The 21,206-nt window shown below is 40.0% G+C and overlaps 1 protein-coding gene across 2 annotated transcripts in view; it reads right to left on the minus strand.

The window, feature by feature from the left end:
• The window catches only part of acsl6 (acyl-CoA synthetase long chain family member 6), a 37,858-nt gene extending 19,282 nt beyond the window's left edge, over positions 1-18,576 (minus strand). The window contains exons 1-4 of one of the 2 annotated variants that reach the window (XM_031308033.2): positions 18,051-18,576; positions 17,803-17,933; positions 2,142-2,362; positions 307-421 (exon numbers count right to left, since the gene is read on the minus strand). In XM_031308033.2, the coding sequence (XP_031163893.1) occupies positions 307-421; positions 2,142-2,362; positions 17,803-17,848 (382 nt within the window). In that variant the 5' untranslated portion in view covers positions 17,849-17,933; positions 18,051-18,576. Of the gene's footprint in view, positions 1-306; positions 422-2,141; positions 2,363-10,863; positions 10,986-17,802; positions 17,934-18,050 lie in introns of those variants that run through there. The other variant, XM_031308034.2, reaches the window with a different exon arrangement.
• Positions 18,577-21,206: the final 2,630 nt, after the last annotated feature.

A 21,206-nucleotide genomic window follows, 5' to 3' on the forward strand; every position in this document is an offset into this window, starting at 1 on the left:
ACTAGTTTCACTACTAGTCACTTATACTCCCTGTGAGGCCTGACGCTGTTAACGTTAGATTCATTTTACCACCACCATAAGAGATATGATTGGGGTTTTTAAAATTGTCTTCAAGGAAAAATGTAAAAAAAAAATTGTTATTGTTTGTCACATGTGTTAACTTATTATGTGCTGTCCTGTGGATAAAATAAATATACATTCAATTTATAATATGGACAGAATACCCAGAAGAGGATAAAAGAAATAAGGAAATGTAAGAAACATAAACATACTGAAACGTATTTCCCCCGCTAACATCCTACCTACCAGATATGTGAAGGCCTCTCTGGAAGACCTCGTACATGGTCCTGGCGTCGTCATGGTAATAGGCCAGTAGCTTGGAGCTGTCGCCCATCATGGACCTGTGACCTCCATCTTCATGCTGTTGCAAAAAGAAAGAGAGAGAGAGAGAGAGAGAGAGAGAGAGAGAGAGAGAGAGAGAGAGAGAGAGAGAAAGAAACAATGTGACACTATAAATATTCTTCACAACCTTCTTTTCTAAACTCCGGGGGTGTCGGTACCAAAATAAAAAACTAAATTTGCCAACAAATAACCAACAAAACCCAAAACATAATCTAATTGTGCTCCATCATTAAGATGTTAAATAGATACAAGAGCCTGAGGGAGAGTAAGAAGAAAATTGTTTTCCTTGTTCTCCAAATGATAATCCATCTCTTTTGTCAGCTCACAACTGCAAATAAAAATAGCTGAGCTTACTTTGTTTCGTTCCCTGGTGTGTACATTGCTGATGCATTCTGGGGGATTACTGTAGAGTTCATTCACATAAAGAAAAAGAATGCTTGAAGCAAAGTCCTTTTTTTGTGGAAATGAGTCATTTAGGTTGAAAAGGATTAAGGAGCCTGGCATAAAATGAATCTTATGAGTGTGTTTGTGTGTCTTTGCATGCATGCATGTGCTTGTCAGACACACAGGCATCTCAATCTGTTTCATCACATTCTTCAAAGACCTTCTCAAGTTTCCATGAAAAGAAAACCTCAGAGCCACAAAAAGCATTTCAAAGGACTTTAACATTGACTACAAATGCTGCCAGCCTCACCTGTCAGTGAGAAGGAACAGGGTTGTGGTGTGTGTGTGTGTGTGTGATACAGAGTGTGTTTGGTGTAGTCCAATTGTTGGTTAAACCAGGACAGGGTGGAATCGAGTGCGTTTAATATGTTTAGATGAAAGGTGTTCAGCTTCCCTCTGTCGTGCCAGTGCACGGAGCTCCCATGGGACAGAGTAGTGGAGGTCTGCTGAGATCCGCTGGATGATGGCTTTCGCATCATCTAGGCAGACCTTCGCTGCTCCATGCACTGGCGCCAAGGAGGGAAACCAATAACTTTTTATCTAAACACACTGCCCACACAAAGATGACTGGTTTGGAATTGGAAAAGTATCTTTTTAACAATGAGTAAAGATTATACATTGAAGGTAAAAACACACAAAACAGGATAAACACCGCAGCTGGCTCAGCATTAGTGAGGTCAGTGTTCACATTAATTTAATACTGCATCACCTTCTTGTGACCGTCACTTTCTTACACACATACACAAGATGTGTGTATTTGTGTTATATTTGAAATTGTCTTGTGTCTTTATCTCTTGTGTTTGTGTGAGTGTGTTTGGTGTAGTCAGGATGTTGGTTAAACCAGGACGGGGTGGAATCGAGTGCACGTGTTTAGATGAAAGGTGTTCAGCTTCCCTCTGTCGCGCCAGTGCATGGAGGAGATAACCATAGTGTCGACAGGTCTATTTCTGGCTGCTGTGCCAACAAGCTCCACCATTCAGATGGTTAGCGCCATGCGTATGTAGCCTGACAGATTAACCCAGGGGAAAAAACAAAACACACAACACTCTGTCCTGCTTGTGAAGCATATCGCTGTGAGTGCATGATAACAATTAAATGAGTGTATGTGTAATCAAACTAAAACTGGAAAACTGTGGGGCACAAAAATAAGAGTTTTGAGAAATCAGGTGCAACTTATCCACTTGGGTGTGCAAATAGGTGTGAAGCATTTCAAGAATATTGACAGCATTTGTGAATGAGACCCTAATATACTTATGCATACATGTGCATACATCTGTGTGTGTGCTCCATCTTACCGGCACCTCCTCAGACTGGTGCAGCAGGCTGCAGGGTGGCTTGATGGGGCGGGGTCTGGTTGCCAACCAGTACGCTAGCACGGCAGTCAGAGCGCCGATCCCCACCAGCGTGGAGGTCGGCAGGGAGCGAAAGAACTGTCCCAGCTCGTCCATCTCCGGTATCCTCAGGCCGCTCATCATTTCCTGGGCCTGCATCTTCTCCATCAGGGTGGAACTCAGCTCTGCATGATAGAAAACACTCTTTGACTCATGATTTCTAAAATTATTTTGTCCCTTTTTTGTGTTTATATACAGTAGTAGCATTGTTATGCCAAAATCTGAATACCACTGTAATGAACCACATATTTTTTACTGTAAGCCCTGCTGTAAGGCAGTGGTCGCTAGTGGCCATAGTACTTATGACCGAAACACCTAGTATAAGACTGCGCGAGACCTGTAAGGTCCCAAAACACAGGATTTTAAGCTTGGGACTGGAGTTTGTGTATTGGAAGAAGCTAAGAGGAAAACAGAAGACTTTAACCAAAGAAACAGGTCTCCTGGGAGTACTACTTAAGGGGACTGGTTATTAAACCCAAACCACAAATGTTTTTGTTGTTTTGGTGCCAAAACTTAACTGTCACATTGCTGTTTCACAGTCACCTTTTTGTGGATTAATTGACCTATCACAACCCCTGTCACGACCATCACAGTGACCTGTACCTTTTTGTGGCTAAACTTAATGTGACTGGTCGCTATAACTGTCATGTGACTGGTCGCCCCTTTTGTCGTGATTTTGTAAGATATCATTAATATCATAAATTGTTGTGCATAAGTTTTCATATGAGACCATATGAACCCGTTCATGAGAATGTGTTGAATATTTCTAAAATTGTAATATTTTATTTCAATTCAGAAGAGGTTATAAATCAATATCTGGTGGAATAAGTGGTATTTTCAATCACAGCTTTTATGCATCTTGGCATGATCAGTCAATCCCTAAACAAAAACCTATTAAGCTAAATCGGTGTGCCAGGGGAGGTATTTAAATAATAGCTTTAAGGTCTGTGAAACACAGCTGTTAGATAAAGAAATGAAAAATGTAATAATAAATAGAAATAATCTGAAAATACATGAGGATTATTTTTCCAGTGACTGATTTCTAAATGTATTAAGATCTGCAAGCTGATGATATGTAAACCTACACAATGCAACTAGGTCTAGACAGTAGTTTGACGGTTTCTAATTTGTCTGACCTGCATATTTTTGTTGTGCGGGTGGAAACCCACACATGCAATCTCCCTGCAACACATTCTCATGAGCCTAAATTTGCCTAGGTGCAGACTCAGACATTTCCACACACACACAAAACAAGACCCTCCTACATGTTTCTCAGGTTTGAGTTTAAACCACTTTGAGCCAGTCTTGTCTGAGTGTTTTACACATGAGACCACTCCTCCACCCAGGACCTTAAAAACGTAATTTATGGTTTAAAAAAAAGAGTCAAACACGCACACACGCACGCACGCATGCACGCACGCACGCATGCACGCACGCACGCATGCACGCACTGTGTGAGATGTATAATTTATCTATGGCTGCAAAGCTGACTGGAGGGTTTCCTTCTCTCCCGCAGGAAATGAGTCAGACAGCACCACCTGACTGAACCAATGGTGTCGCGGCACTACTGCAGCTCACAGCCAATTAGAATCACTTCTTGTCTGCTCTCTCTCTCTTTGCCTCACAAACACATGCACAGAACCAAAACAGACAGTGAAGCTGATAAATATAAATATCTGAGGCCGTGGGAACATTGACTTCCTCATTCACATGTTAACGTTTTGTAGAAGCATTATTTTCTTCACTCCTACTTTACTAAAGGGAAGTTGAATCATATGAACCTGCATTAGGGTGAAGGCTGGTTCCAGGAAGCCAGATGCATGACTTTCAAACCCCAAAAAATGTGATGCAAGGCCAACATAAGAGACAAGATAAATATTTTTGTCTCTCGAGATCCAATAAAGGTGACGTATAAATGCGTTATAACGATGATGTAAACAGCCAGGGTTTTAGAAATACCGAGGTCATGAGTCTAAGTCATCTTCTACCAGGAAAGTTTGACTAGACACCAAAAGTAAAGTCTAATTTCTTTATAATTATTATTTGAGATGTTAACATTTTATTTATTTAGTTTAAATCTAGTATTATATAAGAGTAAGCTGTGCTGACGATGCTCCTTTGACTGAAACATTGGCATTCTTTTTACATCATAAGAGCCTCTTCCATTCTTTATTATAGGTGTGCGGGCAATTGTTCAATAAAAAAAGCCTGTTGTTTTTAGCTCTACGCATCTGACTATCTTTTCATAAACCTGGATTCAAGAGTGCAAACCCTCTCACAATTATTAGACCTAACATGAAAGTATAATTGAAAGCCCTCTCTGCATTGCCAGGAAATAAATTATGGTGGGGAAATAATGACACGTATAAATTATCCATGAAATGTTAGTTTTGAGTTGTAGAATTTTAACCCCCCTTAGGCAGCTAAAATGCCAGATTCCTAGAAAAATTGCAGCGCACATGACCACATTGAGTTTAAAGAAATACTGAATCAGCCTGTAAACTATCCACTATGTCAGTTTTAAATTGTAGAATCCAAACCCCCCTCAAGTTACTTAAACCCCTTAAATTCCCATAAAAATGAGATGTCCTCAGTGTCTTCTATGTTTGCTAATGCACTGGTTGTTAATTGCTAACAGCTGACTACAAAACACAGAGACAAAGACAACTTGAAATTCTATTGGATAAGTGAGTAATATCTGTTTAACGATATTTTAACACTCCTTAAAGAACTATGTGACAATTTTGCTTCCTATACAGAATTACAATTGCGTGCCAGTGTAGTATAAAGGAAGTCAGAGTAGGTACTTTGGATAAGTCTAAAGTTCAGCTAAATGCTTTGTTAACCCCTAAAGGAGTCTGCTGAAGAGGATTAGGGCCAAAGTGAAAAATGTATTTGAGTTCTGAGTTTAAAGTCAGAATTTTCAAATTCTTAAAAAACATTTTTCACATGTGGCACTTCCGCAGAACACAACCACAACACTGGTATATATATATATATATATAAAATATATATATATATATATATATATATATATATATATATATATATATATATATATATGTTAAATGGTATACTTTGCACATGCTGTCACCAGGCAGCACATCAGCAGTCATCTATACTCATGTGTAAAGCAGCACTGACATGTGACATCACATTTACACACGGTAAAATAGCTATTGCTTATCCTCTCCACTACTTTAATTCAAGTCAGAAGCACAGTACCTTTAACTGCTCTATAGTGAATTCCCTGACGCTGCTTTCCCAAGCTTCTACTTGGGCTTGAATCCTTTTAATTCAACGAAACTCATGTTTCTGTTCAGACCGAAACTATCACCTGTAACTGAAAAACCACAACGTAACATATGCCTCTAATGTGATGACCAGTATTGTGCCTTTAACACCACAGGACTCTCTGCTTCTCTATTTTTTACTGTAGTGATCTGATATTTCCTCTTTTTCTGTTGTCCCCGTTTTGTCTGCAGTTCCAGTAATCTTGATGGGGAATTAGAGCTCAAGTTCTGAGAAATGTTGAGCGCTATAGCAAATAATAGAAACCACCTGATGATGGTTCTGAACTAAACAACACTTTTTTGGCATATTGAAGCAGCTACAATGTCATAGTTAATTCTGAGATAAAATGTTCTGCACTGTTGAGTACACAGTGTGGCCCACTGTGCGCAGCTGGAGTCTGTCCCAGAGTTAGACTTAATTATGAGCACAGCTTCATTTGTTTGGAATATATTTTCTTGACAACAGAACATCTAGAACAGGGGTCACCAACCTTTTTGAAACTGAGAGCTACTTCATGGGTACTGAGTCATACGAAGGGCTACCAGTTTGATACACTCTTCTGAAATAACCAATTTGCTCAGTTTGCCTTTAGTTATATATTATTATTAATGATTAATGATAGTTATCTATGTAAAGACACTGATCATGTTAATGATTTCTCATTATCAATAATTATCAACAATGACTTAACAAGGTGGGAAACAGATAATATCAGTATTCAATTTTCATTTTTAGAACAGGCCTGAGGGCTACTCATGTGGTCCTTGGGGGCTACCTGGTGCCCGCGGGCACCGTGTTGGTGACCCCTGATCTAGAAAGTAAAGAGAGACATGTCAAACATGGAAATAAGTTAGTATATCAAACACATTTGACTATTTGATCATTTTAAAGGAACAGTTTAAGATTTTGGGCTTATTTGCTTTTCTTATAGGAGTTAAATGAGGCATTCGATATCAAGCCTGTGGGTTAAATATAGATCTGCAGTCGGGACAACGTTAGCCTAGCTTAAAGAGGGGGTAATTGCTAGCCTGGCTCTGCCCAAAGTTAAAAATAGCTCACCATAACTCTAAAGCTCACTGATTTACAAATAGTATCCTGCTTATTTAATTCATACAAAAACTAATGTGTAAAAACTACAATATGTTTTTAAAATCAAACAAAATACAACAAATTCATTTATCAGCATCAGAGTTGTTCAGTTTTGATTGATTTGCATAGAACGTTTAAGTGTTTTCCTGTCATACACTTTATTTTCCACATTACAATACCTACATATACTACATCTCATATTGTATTGTTCCATATTACAGTGCAACTGATGTATCTGAGCAGTTCTGACAGGAAGATCAATGACAAAGCACCAGCCAGGCAGGCAGCACAATACACACAGACAAGATCATTTCCATGGCGGTTTCGTGACAACAGGACATAAACAGCTGAACCGTGTTATAAAAACAAAGAGACAAACCTCCCAGCTATCAGACAGAGGCCAATATCAACTAAACAAATCCACCATGTTGACCTCCTCAAAAACAGTAACCTGACCTGTTGTACAACTGTGGAGTTACTGTGGACTTCGTTTCACAAGTGGCCTGATTATAAATATTGGATGAACTGCCTGATAATGAATGCATTTAATCGTTATGATGATCACTTCTTAGAAGATGATTTTTAGGGTTATATGTTTCAGAGAAATATATTGAGTCCGGCAACGGTTTTATTACCATAAGGTCATACTTTTTCTTAGATTAAAGCCAACTTGCCAGACACATGCTGAAAACACATGTTTTCACACTGGCATATCCAACATGATCACCACTCATCTATACTTAGTAATGTTCTGTTTGTTCTTCTTCTATTACTATTTTATTGTCTTGTAAGTTGACCTTGATTGTCCAGAAAGGCGCCCATAAATAAAATGTATTATTATTACATGCAGATATTCTTACAGAGACACATTGATTGACTAATTGAGGAAGCTACAATATAAGGTCATAATGTCTCCGATACACCTGGGGTGATTGTGATAACACCTTACATTATAAGTAAAGTTTCAACATTTTTAAGACAATAACCACTGCATCATTGGTCCAAATTGTGATTAAACTTGAGGAGATTGAGTATGTTGTTATTGACATGACAGACGATATACATATATACATGTTTTATCTGCTCGTTGGCCTGCCTGCATGGCTTATTGATTTTATAATCACAGTAAACTCCAAATTTTCTATATAAACATCTGTGCATCACTGTGGGAATACTTTCATAAGAAGTGGGCTGCTTTGATGACATACGTGTAATGTAGCTCAATGCATGTGCTTTGCGTTGTGTACAATGGCTGATGTGGCTTAGCTGCAGTGGTGACAAAGCCACAGTGGATTAGTGCTTGGAAAGAGAGGCAGAGGAGGGGAAACAGCACTAAATATAGACACACTCCATAACCTACTGACACCACTGTGTGGATAGCTGGAATAGAGGAGGTTAGATTTGCCTTAACTTAACCTCGCAGGAGTAAACGAAAAGTCTTTGTTGACATTTCATTGGTTGAATAAAGACACAAACACACAAATAAGCTTGGGATCTGGATTGTACAGTCAGTAACACAAGAATGTTACTGATGTTGTTTGTTGCAAAGAGTATCCTGTTGATTTATAAAGTACCATACATGGATCTAATTTTTTGTTACCCATCCCTGGAAAGCATTTGTGTGGGCGCAACACACATATTTTGGAAACTTTCAAAGTGTGTGGGCTGTAATTAAACACCTGGCCCATGTTTGTAAAGGAACAAGCTCTGATGTTGAGCTGGCAGGGTTGACACAGTATGGACAAGCAAGCACTAAGCATCCTCCTGCCATGAAATAGCCAAACAGCCACAAAAGACTCACAGCCTGCCAATCACCTAATTGGCCTCCAGGAGAAATGCAAAACATCTAACTGCCTGTCAATGACTCACTCTCTCTTTGTTCTGCTCTCGTCTGCATTTTCCTGTTTGACTGCTAATAATTAATGTCCGTTTCCTGACAAGATAAAACACAAGACACGAGAACAGACAGCAGCAAATGTTCAGAGCAGGATCTCACCTACTCTGATTGACCTGAATGCCAACCTCTGTTGACTCACTGAAACCTCAACTGAAAACTTCATTGAAAATGTTTCCTCTTAAAAAGTGATGTCAGACTGTAGCGAGACAGAGGAGGGTTGAGTGCTGGGTGGAGGGCGGGAACAGGTCTTAAGAATTAATTAGCCCTCAAAGAAGTGTCCCATTTCAGGGGCTGACTCATTTGAAGTATATATCTCTAGGCTGAAAAAGCCACGGTGGCACAAAAAGTCTGTCAGATTCAAGAGGCTCCGCGAAGAAATGCAGTCGTCTTTTTCCCTAATGTGGATGAAATTGAAATTATTATCATGACTATCTTAGATAAGAACAGTGTCATTTGTACAGCTGTTTCAACCTTTTCTCCACTAAAGCCTATGGTTCTGTTTGCTATCCAACTCTCTGTCTTATAGTAACCTAAATCACCCACCCCAGGGACACTCGGTCTTAAAGTCCGTCCCTGTTGCCTTCTACAAAGATTGTTGCTTCAGCTGGTGTGACAGAAAAACAGCAGGTCAGCAACAACATTGCCCTTTATAAGCTTGTGAACTCAAAGACCCCTCTCTTTAATGTGTGAAATCACACCACACCAAAAATCGAGTTAATCTTCATTGTGTCTCCAGTGGAAATTCTGCGGCATTTACAGCGCAGCCGTTTAGCTTTTTTAAATGAAGGTGTGTTGTCTTGCTAAAGGATAAAGGATTGTTGATGTGGACACAATCGGCAATCCTAAACTTTACAGGACAATCCCTCTAACTACAGATCCACTTAAAAAAAGGATGCACACATCTGTTAAAGGGAAGTTTGGGAAATAGACCTCAGTCCTTCAATGTAATCTAGCATTGCAACTACTGTACAAAGCAGTTATAAAGGTTTGATGGTAGACAATGCCATAAACGTGCACTTAGAAGACAACAGAGCGATCTGCATGACAACTGAGTAAACTCCATCCACTGATGAAGTAGCTTATATGTAATAATGTAACTCTAACCCTTTGTACAACTGTAATATAAATGTTAATTCTCTCAACTGAATGATGAATTTAAATCATCAACTACTAATGTTAACATCCAGTTTGTGTTACCATGCGAAGGTCTGATAGCTTCAGTTGTCTCTTCATATCTATTGACTTTTTATAACATCCTTTTTGTCAATATTTTCCTGGGATTTTACTTCAGTCACATCAGCTGTCATCTGAAATGTAATCTAAAGTGAGTGCTGTCAAAACAGCAAGCAGCCTAATTTATCTGATAAAACAGAATCAAGTCCGGATGAAAATGTTTTACAAAATTTGATGCAACATCAATCAATGTCTAGTTTGTAAACATCAATATAAACTTGGCTGGAAAGCCCGACAGATGTGGACACAACAACACTGTACAGAGGGAACATAATGCAATGTGTATCATATCTATCACAAAGCATTCAGCGTACATACTGTGCATGAACAGCTGGGCAAAAAATAAAATAAACATTTGAACCTTTTGTACATGCTGGACGATGTCTGAATAGACCTCAACAGCGAGCAGGGCTTTATTAGCCTGGTTGACACCAGAATCTTCTCAGTTGTAACTGAGAATGGGTGTGAGGAAGGTTCATTCACAGCCCATTTCCAAAGGGGCGTCACCAACGGACGCCGCTCAAATGCCTCTGGGCGCAATTGGATATTCCTTCAATCAATCAGACCAACGATCCGGGTGACGTAGCAGCGACAGCGGCATCAACGGGTTGCTGCACTTCAGTGGCCGTACTGCTGCTTGCCGTCACTGCGCTATCGTCATTGTGTAAAGCCCGCCTCAACAGTTGTGATTGGTGCCTCGATTTGGAAAAATTGGAAATGGGCTTGAATGGGCTCTTGGCCAGACGGACTTGCAGAGCAAATCTCAAATTTGCTGGAAGTTCGTCAGGGTTTTCTCAGGTTAGGGCTTTATCCTAAGGGCCGGCTTAAATACTATGGATAATATGGATCTGAACAACAAGTGAAATCTTATCAGCTGTACACATCTACTCAAAAAGTCTTAACTAGCTTTAATCCACTTAAGATGGATACCATGAATGAATTCAACCACAATGTATGACTTTGAGGATCCTAAAGCTTATCAGCTCACTGCTTATCCGCACATGGAAATACTAAATTGTAAAATCTCTACCAAAGCATTTAATTTAACTCTGGCTCTTGACTTGAATATGAATTACAAGGAGCAAAAGACAATTTCCAGCTGTATCCACTCACATGAAGGCTAAATGTGCTCCAGAAGTGGCAGTATTTTAGGAAGGATTTGGCTGACTTCATAGATGTTACATTCCCACAACTGGTTCATCTAAAGTGCCTCTGAATAGTCGCTCCCTGAGGACCTGTGAAAAGTTGGAGTTGAGTTATTTAGTCCATTTAAACAATGTGAGTAAAACTTGTCCAAATATTGATTTTAGCTATAAACCTCTGCTGCATCAAGGCTTGTTTAATGCAGCAGCTCCTAATCAATACTTTTATGTCACCTGTTCATGAGGACACTTGCTCTTCCTCTCCCAGGATTTTGGTGCAGCGTTAGTGCTGCAAGCTCTGCAGGGATGAGAGCTTGTGAATGGGCCAGCTACACTTCCTGTGACCTCTGAAGCTTAAAGTCGAGTAAACGCAGTCCTGCTTCCTTAAGCCCCGCCTCATCGGCCCATCTGAGGGCCGTCACCAATGATTAGAGTCCAGTGTGGGGAGATCACAGCCTATTAGCACAAAGGCAGATGGCCAGTAGTAACCTCACGACCACACTCTATTTAAAGACATCCTACCCGGCTTTTCTTATTATTTAAATGCTTTTGTTCTTGTTTTGCAGGGTAAGGGTCAGTTTCACTTGCATCAATGCATTTAATCTTCATTTTCCTGTTGCTTCCTCTTTTCAAACACCAATGCTTAATCATACTTGCACAGCACCTTCTCTGTCACTCACTCTCTTTTAACCACGCATCCTTAGCGCTCTCTGCCATTCCTCTCCTAGGACCACCCTCCATGAGTCAAACCACAACATCTTCTTGTCACTAATAATGTGACGCTGAAGTATGCACACAACAGCTGTTTCCCATTCTGAATTGATAGGCAACACAACATGATAACCAATTATCATTCATAAAATAAAATCAGTGAATAATAGAAGCTGCAGAAGAAAGAATTACTTCGGATGATATATACGTAGCAGGAAGGACTGCTATTATAGAACTATATATAATTAGCGTGGTTCCGAAAGTAAAAATCCCACTCATATTCTGCATAAGGATTTTGATTATTAGACATAATTTCTAAATCATCCAAGGTAGACTTACCACGAGCTACGAGATTGTGAAACAAAGGTTTATGCCTCAGTAGAAGCCAAAAGTCTGTATAAAATCAACCGTTTACTCTACCCACAATCCTAAGCATAAGAGCAACATCTCTGATTGGTGGAGCTCGCTAACGCCTAGTGAGCTGCTCCCACTCTAGTCTATGATCGTTTATGCAAACATGTACCTTGTACCTTTGCCTTTTTTTCGTTTTCAAAATTTACTATATTGCACCAAATAAATTTTTTTTTTGGTCAGTCACTGTTGAGCTCTCTCTCTCTCTCTCTCTCTCTCTCTATATATATATATATATATAATCTCTAAAAAATGCAGCACTGAAGTAAAAGTAAAAAGAGACATAGAGAGCAAGCGAGGGCTAAATATAGCAAATCATCCGAAAGATCTAAACTGTATTTGCATTGCGGGAAGTTTATTAAAGCAGTGGTGGTCTAGGCAGCAGGACTTACAAAGGCGTAAGAGGCAGCCAGTTTTGTGTAATGTGATGTGGATTACTATGTGTAAAATTACAAAAAATATCATTAATTCATGCATGACGGCGATTTAAACCTAATTCACTTCAATAAAGATAACTATACATGCTGCTCAACTTATGTTTAGTACATGTTAACTCAAAGATTCGTAGAAAAAATATAAACGTTGGAGGCCATTAATCGGCGCGCAAAGTCCTTGAAATCCATTCTGCAGTTAGCATCATATAGCCTTGGCAAAATGAAAACAAGGCAGTTTAATTCATTTTGGTTTTACTAAGAAATTGTGTAGCGATGACGTTAATAGCACGACCGATTCACCTGCTGCAAGCCCTGTTATCACACCTCCCGCCAGGGTGACAACGCAAGAAGAAGCTGAAGAAATAATGTCCTCTCTGGCTGAAGATGGTGGTGGTAACAGCTCGTCAGAGGCCGGTCACGATCCTAACCCCTCTTGCTCCTCTCTCCCGTTAAATTTGAACAGCCAGCAGTGGAGAGACTGGAAGAGCCAATATACCTGGCTGTTTGTTAACCCTTGTGTCGTCTTTAACCCTTGAGAGAGATTGATTGATGGAATAGCTTAGCCTGGATGCTTGCCGAATTTAGCCCCGCCCACAACATTTGAGGTCGGGAAGTTCTGACTAGAATCTGAGTATGATGATGTCAGGCTAGGAATAGATGACAGCATAACGCCTTTGCATCTTGAGCAAAGTCACACTTGGCCATTGGCTGCATCCTCTGGTTTTATTCAGAATAGATGCAAGTAACAGCTGCATATTTTTCACTTCTTCACATTTTAATGGCAAAGTTCTTGTTGTTTAGTTTCAGGCTGGAGGCAATTCCGGGTGCAACTACCAATACAATTTTGTTTGCAGAGTAAAGTTGAAGCTCAAACAGAACATGTTAGAGGCCGTTTCCCCTGCAGGGAGATCACAAACTAAAACCTAAGTGTTGCTCCTCTAAAAGGCCTCAGGCAATACTGTAACTACAGTCCGCAAACGCTCTGGACACACAGCACTTTGTTCAAATGCTAACATGCTGCTGGCAAAAACGGTTGAGGATGGAAGCTTGGGGTGCGTCGCTTAGGCCTAATTGAACGGAGGAATTATAGTATTCTTCGGTAGCCTGAGCAACTTTAACCGTTGTTCATGTGAAATCTCAAAGACAGCCTGATGCTTTGTTTATAGACTATTTGTGGGTGGCTGTTTGCTGTTTGACCTATCAATTCCTGTCAATAAAGTATAATAGGGTAAATCCTGTATAGTGCATACACTTGTAGCTGTTATGTATCTTTGTAAGTCATTGTAAGTTGTATACGCACAAATGGTGACTGTCCTGCGAACAAAAGGTGAAGGTGGGGAGAGTCCGGTAGCAACACCCGGCAGCCATCCCATGGATGTAGGTGTATCCTCGGCCGTTATACTCGGCAGCCAGCCCCGAAGATACTCGGCAGCCAGCCACAGCCGCGAAGTAAGTCTCTCAGCGGTGTTGAGTAACATTACAACAAACCCTTTTCCCCCCGGTGCTGAAAACATCCAAAAAGTGACACTGAAGTGAAATATATTGTGATATTGTGGTGGAAAACTGCAGCTAATTTATCAGAATGACATGAATAAACATTACTAAACGTAACATGGATAAAACTGTAATGGATAAACCCATCTGTGAACAGATATATTTTAATCGGCAATTGTGTTAAACAATGAAAACTACAACACCCATAATGCCACTTCACAACGTCATCAAAAGTCTGTGTTTACATCCATAGTTTTGATTGAGAGACCCCTAGCGTATATATAAAATGTAATATGTACAATTAGATATTGTATGTTAAAGGGGCCTCAGGCAGAAATGAGATCACCCTGTGCAAACTAGGGATTACCTTCCCATTGCCACGGGCCAGATTAAGCTGAGGCAAGCAGGAGGAAGGCAGCGAAATGCGTTTTGGCCTAGTTTGGCCCTGGCTGTCCTCCGTATCACACCACCCTCAGCTCAACAGACGCTGCGCTCTCATACCACACCCACACACCCCTTCCTCCACCACTCTCTCTCTCTCTCTCTGTCGCTCTCTCTCTCTTTTTGGAAACCCTCCCCCTACCTAAACACCCTGCACTCATCTTCTCCTTCACTAAAGAGCCACTCACACACACTGGCTTAGTGACACACAATCCACATACACATGTAGGCACACATATGCAAAAAGACACTTACACGGTTGATATTTGCACATTTAAACAAATAACACACACCAACACTAGATGAGATTGCTACCAGTTTGATTTGACTATCAAAGTGAGAGTGAAGGCAGATCCTGTGGATCTCAATCTGGGGGATAAGGGCCACAAGACGATCTTTTCAGGGTCATGATGTAATTTATGGGTGGGAAAGGCAGAGAAAAACACATTAATGTTACTTCTTTTTTTGTGATTAATACTAATAATGTGAAATCATTGGACCTGATGGGGGAAAACACTTTTGTTAAATTTTTCACCACTGTGCATGTGCATCCTGCCATGGGGCTTTTGTGGGCACTGCTTAAGTTTTTAAAGGATATGAGTCAAAAAGGCTGGCAACCACAAGGCTAAAGGCTACATATTACTGCTTCCTGGTGAAAGCCCACTTTCTCCACATTGTTGATTTTTGAAGGTTAAGAAATTGTTCTCCTTTTAAAGCAATTCTGAAATTCAATTTAAGAAGTACTTTGAGGCTTCTTGGAGGGTTTTCTATAGTAAACCCATCAATATTTGAGGTTTTCATCTGAAAGGAGCAGGACAAGTAACGCAAACCAAACAAGGACAACATTGTACATTACACGGAAGGTTGATCTATAAGAGAACTTCTTGAGCACGTGATATGCAGACAGACCTGGTTCAGCACTTTAGTCTGAGCCATTACTGCCCAGCATCCACAATATGAGGAAGAGGGTGCACTGAATGCTGAAACAGCAATACGCCACTTAGGAGGAAAGCTGCCATGTGGATCTGAGAGCATCCAGACTGGCTGATATTTTAAGATTATATACCCATACAGATCCACACACATACATATACTGACCTGGACACTTTCAAAACAATAATCAAAACACACCTCTTCAGATTAGCTTTCGACATACAATAGTCTTACATTTCTCACCTGAAAGTTACTGGTTTTATTGTTTTTAATTGCTTTTAATATGCTTGTTTTATGTGTTGGTTTTATTGCTTATCTGTTTTTAATGTGCTATATGTCCTGGTTTTACTCTAAAGTGTCTTTGAGTACCATGTAAAGTGCTATATACATAAAAAAAATATTATTATATGTAATCTTAAAATCACTTTCTTGAAATATGATTAAAATCAGAATAAAAGCACTTGTAAGACATGTAACTAGAGGAATGTGTCTTGGTGAGCTACATGCAAGTATATTTCCCTCACAACTCCTAGCACTTGATGTGAGTGCACAATGACAGGCATTTATTACACAGCAGGCAACAATCAACATTTATTCTGTCAAATTGTGCAGTCATGCAGGGTATCTTTAATTTGCAGGTTTTCAAAATGTTCAAAATCCCTCAGACTCTCTCCTCCCATCTTGTTACAATTTCTAATTTGATACCATCTAAAAGTTGTTTGAATGACAAAAAAGCAACATGTCATACTTAAGAGTCATACAGTTACAAGTCATTATTACTCTGGTGGGCATAGGCCTTGTTTTATGTTAAGGAGAGGAGCTACCATCATTGAATACTAAAACATCATTGGTTGTTTTCCGCAAAAGGGTGGGGCAACTCCACCACCATCCTTTAATTAAATATTGAGGAGGGAAAAAGAATAGGTTTACAGGCTGTGTGGGGCTGCACTATGGTGATTAAAATGAATAATTTATATTGAGGAGCAGCAGGGTGCTGACAGGTTAAAGGTGTCATGAATCTCCCCATTGGGCCCTTTTCAGCGTTGATGTGTATATATTCTCCGCCAAACAATTCATTTGGTTTTAAACAACTTTGGGCCTTTATTCTAAGTGGTTGCTTGGTTATTAAATATACAACACCTGCAACCCTGTTAGAGCAATTTTTAATATTAATGCACCAACCAAAATACCAACTGTTACTGGTTGTTCGTCACTTAGCAACCATGCAGTGCAGTTGCTGCTGAAGACCTATACTCTTTGGCGGAGGAATACATAATTAAACGTTGTCTTATGCTCCATTAAAACTTAGCCTTGTTGTAATCTACTGTCATGATCCATTAAAAAAATCTTCACTGAGCATTTACACTGTTTCTTACATGACACATTACATAAAAGCAATAACCCTCCGCTATTGTCCCTTACAACGCCTCTAATCTGGTCTGTATCACTACTGTCAAACACAGCTCGAAAGGGATTATATATTGTAGAAAAATGTCCACGCGCATAGCCTATTAAAGACGACTAGGGGTCAACGACTGTGTCTCTGAAACGTTTCGATGCCCCTAAAACCGCTCTATAAACTGGGGCTGTGTCGGTTAGAACGGAGCATTCTAGCTCTCTACCTTGCCGGTAGGCCGCAGGATTTCAGCACCCATATCGCCTGGACAGCTCCGTCCAATCAGGGGCGGAATTTCAAGCGCGTCATCCTTCCTCATCCTCCTCATCCTCCCTCCCCTCCTTCACTGAGGCATGGCGGAGGACATCACAGACAAAATGCTGAGTTTCACAACCGGCTTCCTGGCCAACTTACATGTTTAGTATGAAATAAAAATAGCCTCTGTGAGGTTGTGAAGATGTTTTTTACAGTCTCGTTTAGGTGGAAACAAATTAACACCAGAAAGTTGTTAAAGACGTGTGTCCGGGTTTCTACGCACGACCTTAGCAGTTGGCCGGCCTCAAATGCACACGTTGGCTTATGAGAACAGCTCTTTCTTTAAATATTGGAAAAGAAATACCTGATCTGCAGAATGACCCGCATGCATTTAATCGCATGCAGCTTGTCCATCACCCTGTAACCTACCTAGTTAAGATAAAGGCAATCTGAAAGCATCCCTCCATGTTTCTCTAATACCCCTGGAGTTTAAATCCAAACACTGTGGTTGAAGCTAAAGCCTGCTAAAAATGAGACGTAACACGTTTGCATTAAGGTTTGGTTCATACACGTGTAGTCTAAGAAAAACAAAATGTCACCGGCGTAATTACCGTGCAGGCAACGCGCCAACTGCAGCAATACATTATGATTAAACACACGACGCGGTAGATTCTGCAAAAAGAAAGGCCTTGATGAATGAAAAAGCCGGCAGTGAATGACACACAATGCGCCTCGGCCCCTGCGAGACAGGTGCATCGGCTATTATAGCTCCCAACCCAGCGATACCGAATCAAAACAAATGAATGAAAAACACAAACACATATTCAAAACTCACCTAATATAATCCAGAGCGACCCAGAGACCAAAACGAATGCGAGCATGTCTTTCTCATTGAGTCAGCTGTACCGGTGCAGGAGAGGCTCAAAACTGCAGCATCGACTGCAGCTGCAGCAAGTCGCCGACAATCTGGGAGATTAAGGAGGGGGGGGGGGGGGCGACACTATATCTGAGACAGACCACAGTGGGGGAGCTGGGCAGGAGAATGCGATGTCCAGCAGGGTGTAATTAATTGAAGAAACAAACCCCGTCCTATTGAAGCATCCTTCCTCCTAGTGGATTTTCCACCTTCACCTAGTTGGCTGCTGCGCAATGGCAGACTCCCCTGCTGAAAGAAAAGGGCTTATAGGTCGGACGGAAGATGCGACGCCAAGGTTACTGGGGATAACATGTCTATTCTGGATGCACACGTATAAACCGAGTCTTCATTTAATTCTTATATTTGTAAAAACGATTATGAAATTCTTGTAAGTCGTTTCTAAAAGCCATGCGATGCATTTGGGCATTTCAATTCCCTTAAAAGAAATCTGCTAAATGTGCTTGTTAGTAAAGCCTGTATACGAGTGGGCTTTTTTCATAGGCCTATACTTTTTTTTTAAACGTTATGAATATTGTTCTATTTGAATATAAGCTGTGTTTTTTTGGTCCATGGCTCATCACACCATGCAGCCTCCCTGCAGCGTTGACACAGAGTAACTTCGCATCAGGATCACGTGGTACAATAAGACACTCCCAGTGAACTAAAGTAACCTTGAGACACCGTGACAGAGGCGGTGAGTGACAGCAGAGACGAGACAGAGAGAGGACAGAAAAAAACAGAATTATGTAAAAAATATTTTTTTAAATATGCCTATATATTTAGTTTATCTTGCGCATTGGGGAGATTCCAGTTATTTCATGGATCCAGGATACTATGCATCCTGATAAAGTTTCCTTGGCCTTTGGAATTAAAATAGCCCCACATCATCACATACCCTTCACCATACCTAGAGATTGGCATGGTTTTATTTCAGTTAGCCTAATAGCTGGTTTGATTTGCATTGAGAGATGATTTTATGGAAAGTACCCCATGCCAATCTCTAGGTATGGTGAAGGGTATGTGATGATGTGGGGCTATTTTAATTCCAAAGGCCAAGGGAACTTTATCAGGATGCATAGTATCCTGGATCCATGAAATAACTGGCCTTTAAAAATAAAAATCTGCCTGCCTCTATGGGAATTTAACATAGGGGTGTACTTACTTATGCCCCCTGTATTTTAAGGAAGAACATTTATTTATTTACGATACATTATTCATTCACAAAGAAAATTGGTGTCCTTAAAGATTGGATGTTTCCTAATTTTTTTAATTAAGGCATTAAGATCAATTTGCAAAAGATGATTTTTTTATTCCTCTTTTTAGTCAACTTTAGCATGGGTGTCCTAATCTTTTCACATGACTGTATATATATATATATATATATATATATGTATATATATATATCAAAAGCATGCAATAAGGGGCGACCGCTAGCTCACCCAGTAGAGTCCTTGGCAGTGGGCTGGATTCGAATGCAACCCGGGGCCCCTGCTGCATGTCGTCTCCACTTTCGAGTCTTCAAGCTGTCAATTAAAGGCTGTAAGAAGCCCCAAAAAAGAATCTTAAAAAAAAGACACATCTATCTAATGTGTCCTAGCTATTAATTCACTGACTAAGTCTGTGAGTTTATTTGATGTAAAACTCCTTTACAAGTATCTCCAGTAGTGGATGGAGTGCTTACTGTCTTATTGTGCTGCTGTCGTGACTCCATTAAGTGTGTCACTCGTTAGGACCTTTAATCTGTCACTCACAGCAGTGCCACCCGCCACCTTCTTTTTCTTCTCTCTGATCCCATTGTAGAGAAAACACACAAAACAGAGAAAAGCATGATCTGGTGTACTGAGTCAAATAGTCAAGCTGTTCATTGATTGAGGAGGAGGAAGGAAAATGGTCAAAAACAATGAACAATTATCTCAATGTAGTTTGTACATCTTAACTAAGTTACCTGTGATCTGCCAGCAGGACTCAAAGATAATGAATGACATTAAGGTGTGGGCAGGTTACTTTATTTATTTTGCAATGTGATCGAAGTACACACCAAAGAAACAAAAACCCGCTCGGTATTCAAAATATAACACAACAATTCTTAAATGTTATCATATTACCACATAAATGGGAGGTTTAGGTTAAGGTCAAGGGTCACAAGGGAAACAATAAATGACAGACAAAAAATAACAGAGATTAACTTTCCCTTCTCTCACAGGATGGGGATACTGTACATTGGGGATTCTTTATGTTTCAAGGTCAGAGTGTAATTTTCCTACATAAAGCATGGCTAACAGTCCTTAGTCCTAGTATTATTCTTACATTTTATCAGCAAGTAAGTGAAATATCCTAGGTTTTAGTTTGACTTACAGTATGTGCATGTATAAATGTATGTTTTGATAACAAGAAGAGTGAGTGAAAGGTTTTGATAAAAGGAAGAATGAGTACAATTTCACAACTGCATCACTCTATTGATGTTTCAGTACAACAAAACTAAGTCTGAACCGAAGATTATATTTCAGGATTTTTTGAGGAATAGCTGAAAACAGGAAAATGGGGAGCAAAGAGCTGCAGGTCGGAATTGAACCCAGTAAGGACTAAGCCTTGGTATAGGGGGACATGCTCACCCAGGTGGGCTACCAGGACCTTAGCCTACTACTACTGTAGCCTAGCATGGCTAAAACTACTTCCTGTCTTTTTCTAACCACCTTACCTCAATAGAAGACATCATGAGGTCAAGGAAAGATGTGAAGGAGAATTCATAATTTAGGAAAAGACAACCACAATGCTGTAAGAGAATCCAACTGTGCTTACACTAGGCTACGTAATTATGTGAGCCGTGGTGAAACTATGTTTTGAAGGACCACAAAAAGCACATCTTATACTTCACCCTGTGTGTTCTTACCTTGTTGTTTCATGAAGGCAATAAAAAAGTGAAAAAATATAACTTTATTACCAAGGTTGGAATTGAAATAAAAGAAGGAATAGAGGCTATCAGTCCCAAAAGTGATACGAAATGGTTGTCACATTGAGAATGGTTGCTAATACTAACCCCCCTCTCCACTGATATTTATCGACATGAATCCCAATATGATTGTTTGTAAAAAAACAAAAAAACATAGGCATTTTGTTTGTTTTCGTGAACGGCTGAGTTCTGGGTATCTTTAAATGTTGCGGCCGCAAAGAATTGTGGGATGGCATTATCTTCTTTCAGGATGGTCCAGTACCCTATGCTAAAGGAGATAAGAAAGGAAGCATTAAAGCCTTTCCTTGGCAGAATTTGAACAGCCTAGCAAGGGAAATCCAAGCAAATAAATAAACTTGAGTGGGTTAGTCAG

The sequence above is a fragment of the Sander lucioperca genome, chromosome 13 (genome assembly GCF_008315115.2).
Source record: "Sander lucioperca isolate FBNREF2018 chromosome 13, SLUC_FBN_1.2, whole genome shotgun sequence".
NCBI classification, from domain to species: Eukaryota; Metazoa; Chordata; class Actinopteri; order Perciformes; family Percidae; genus Sander; species Sander lucioperca.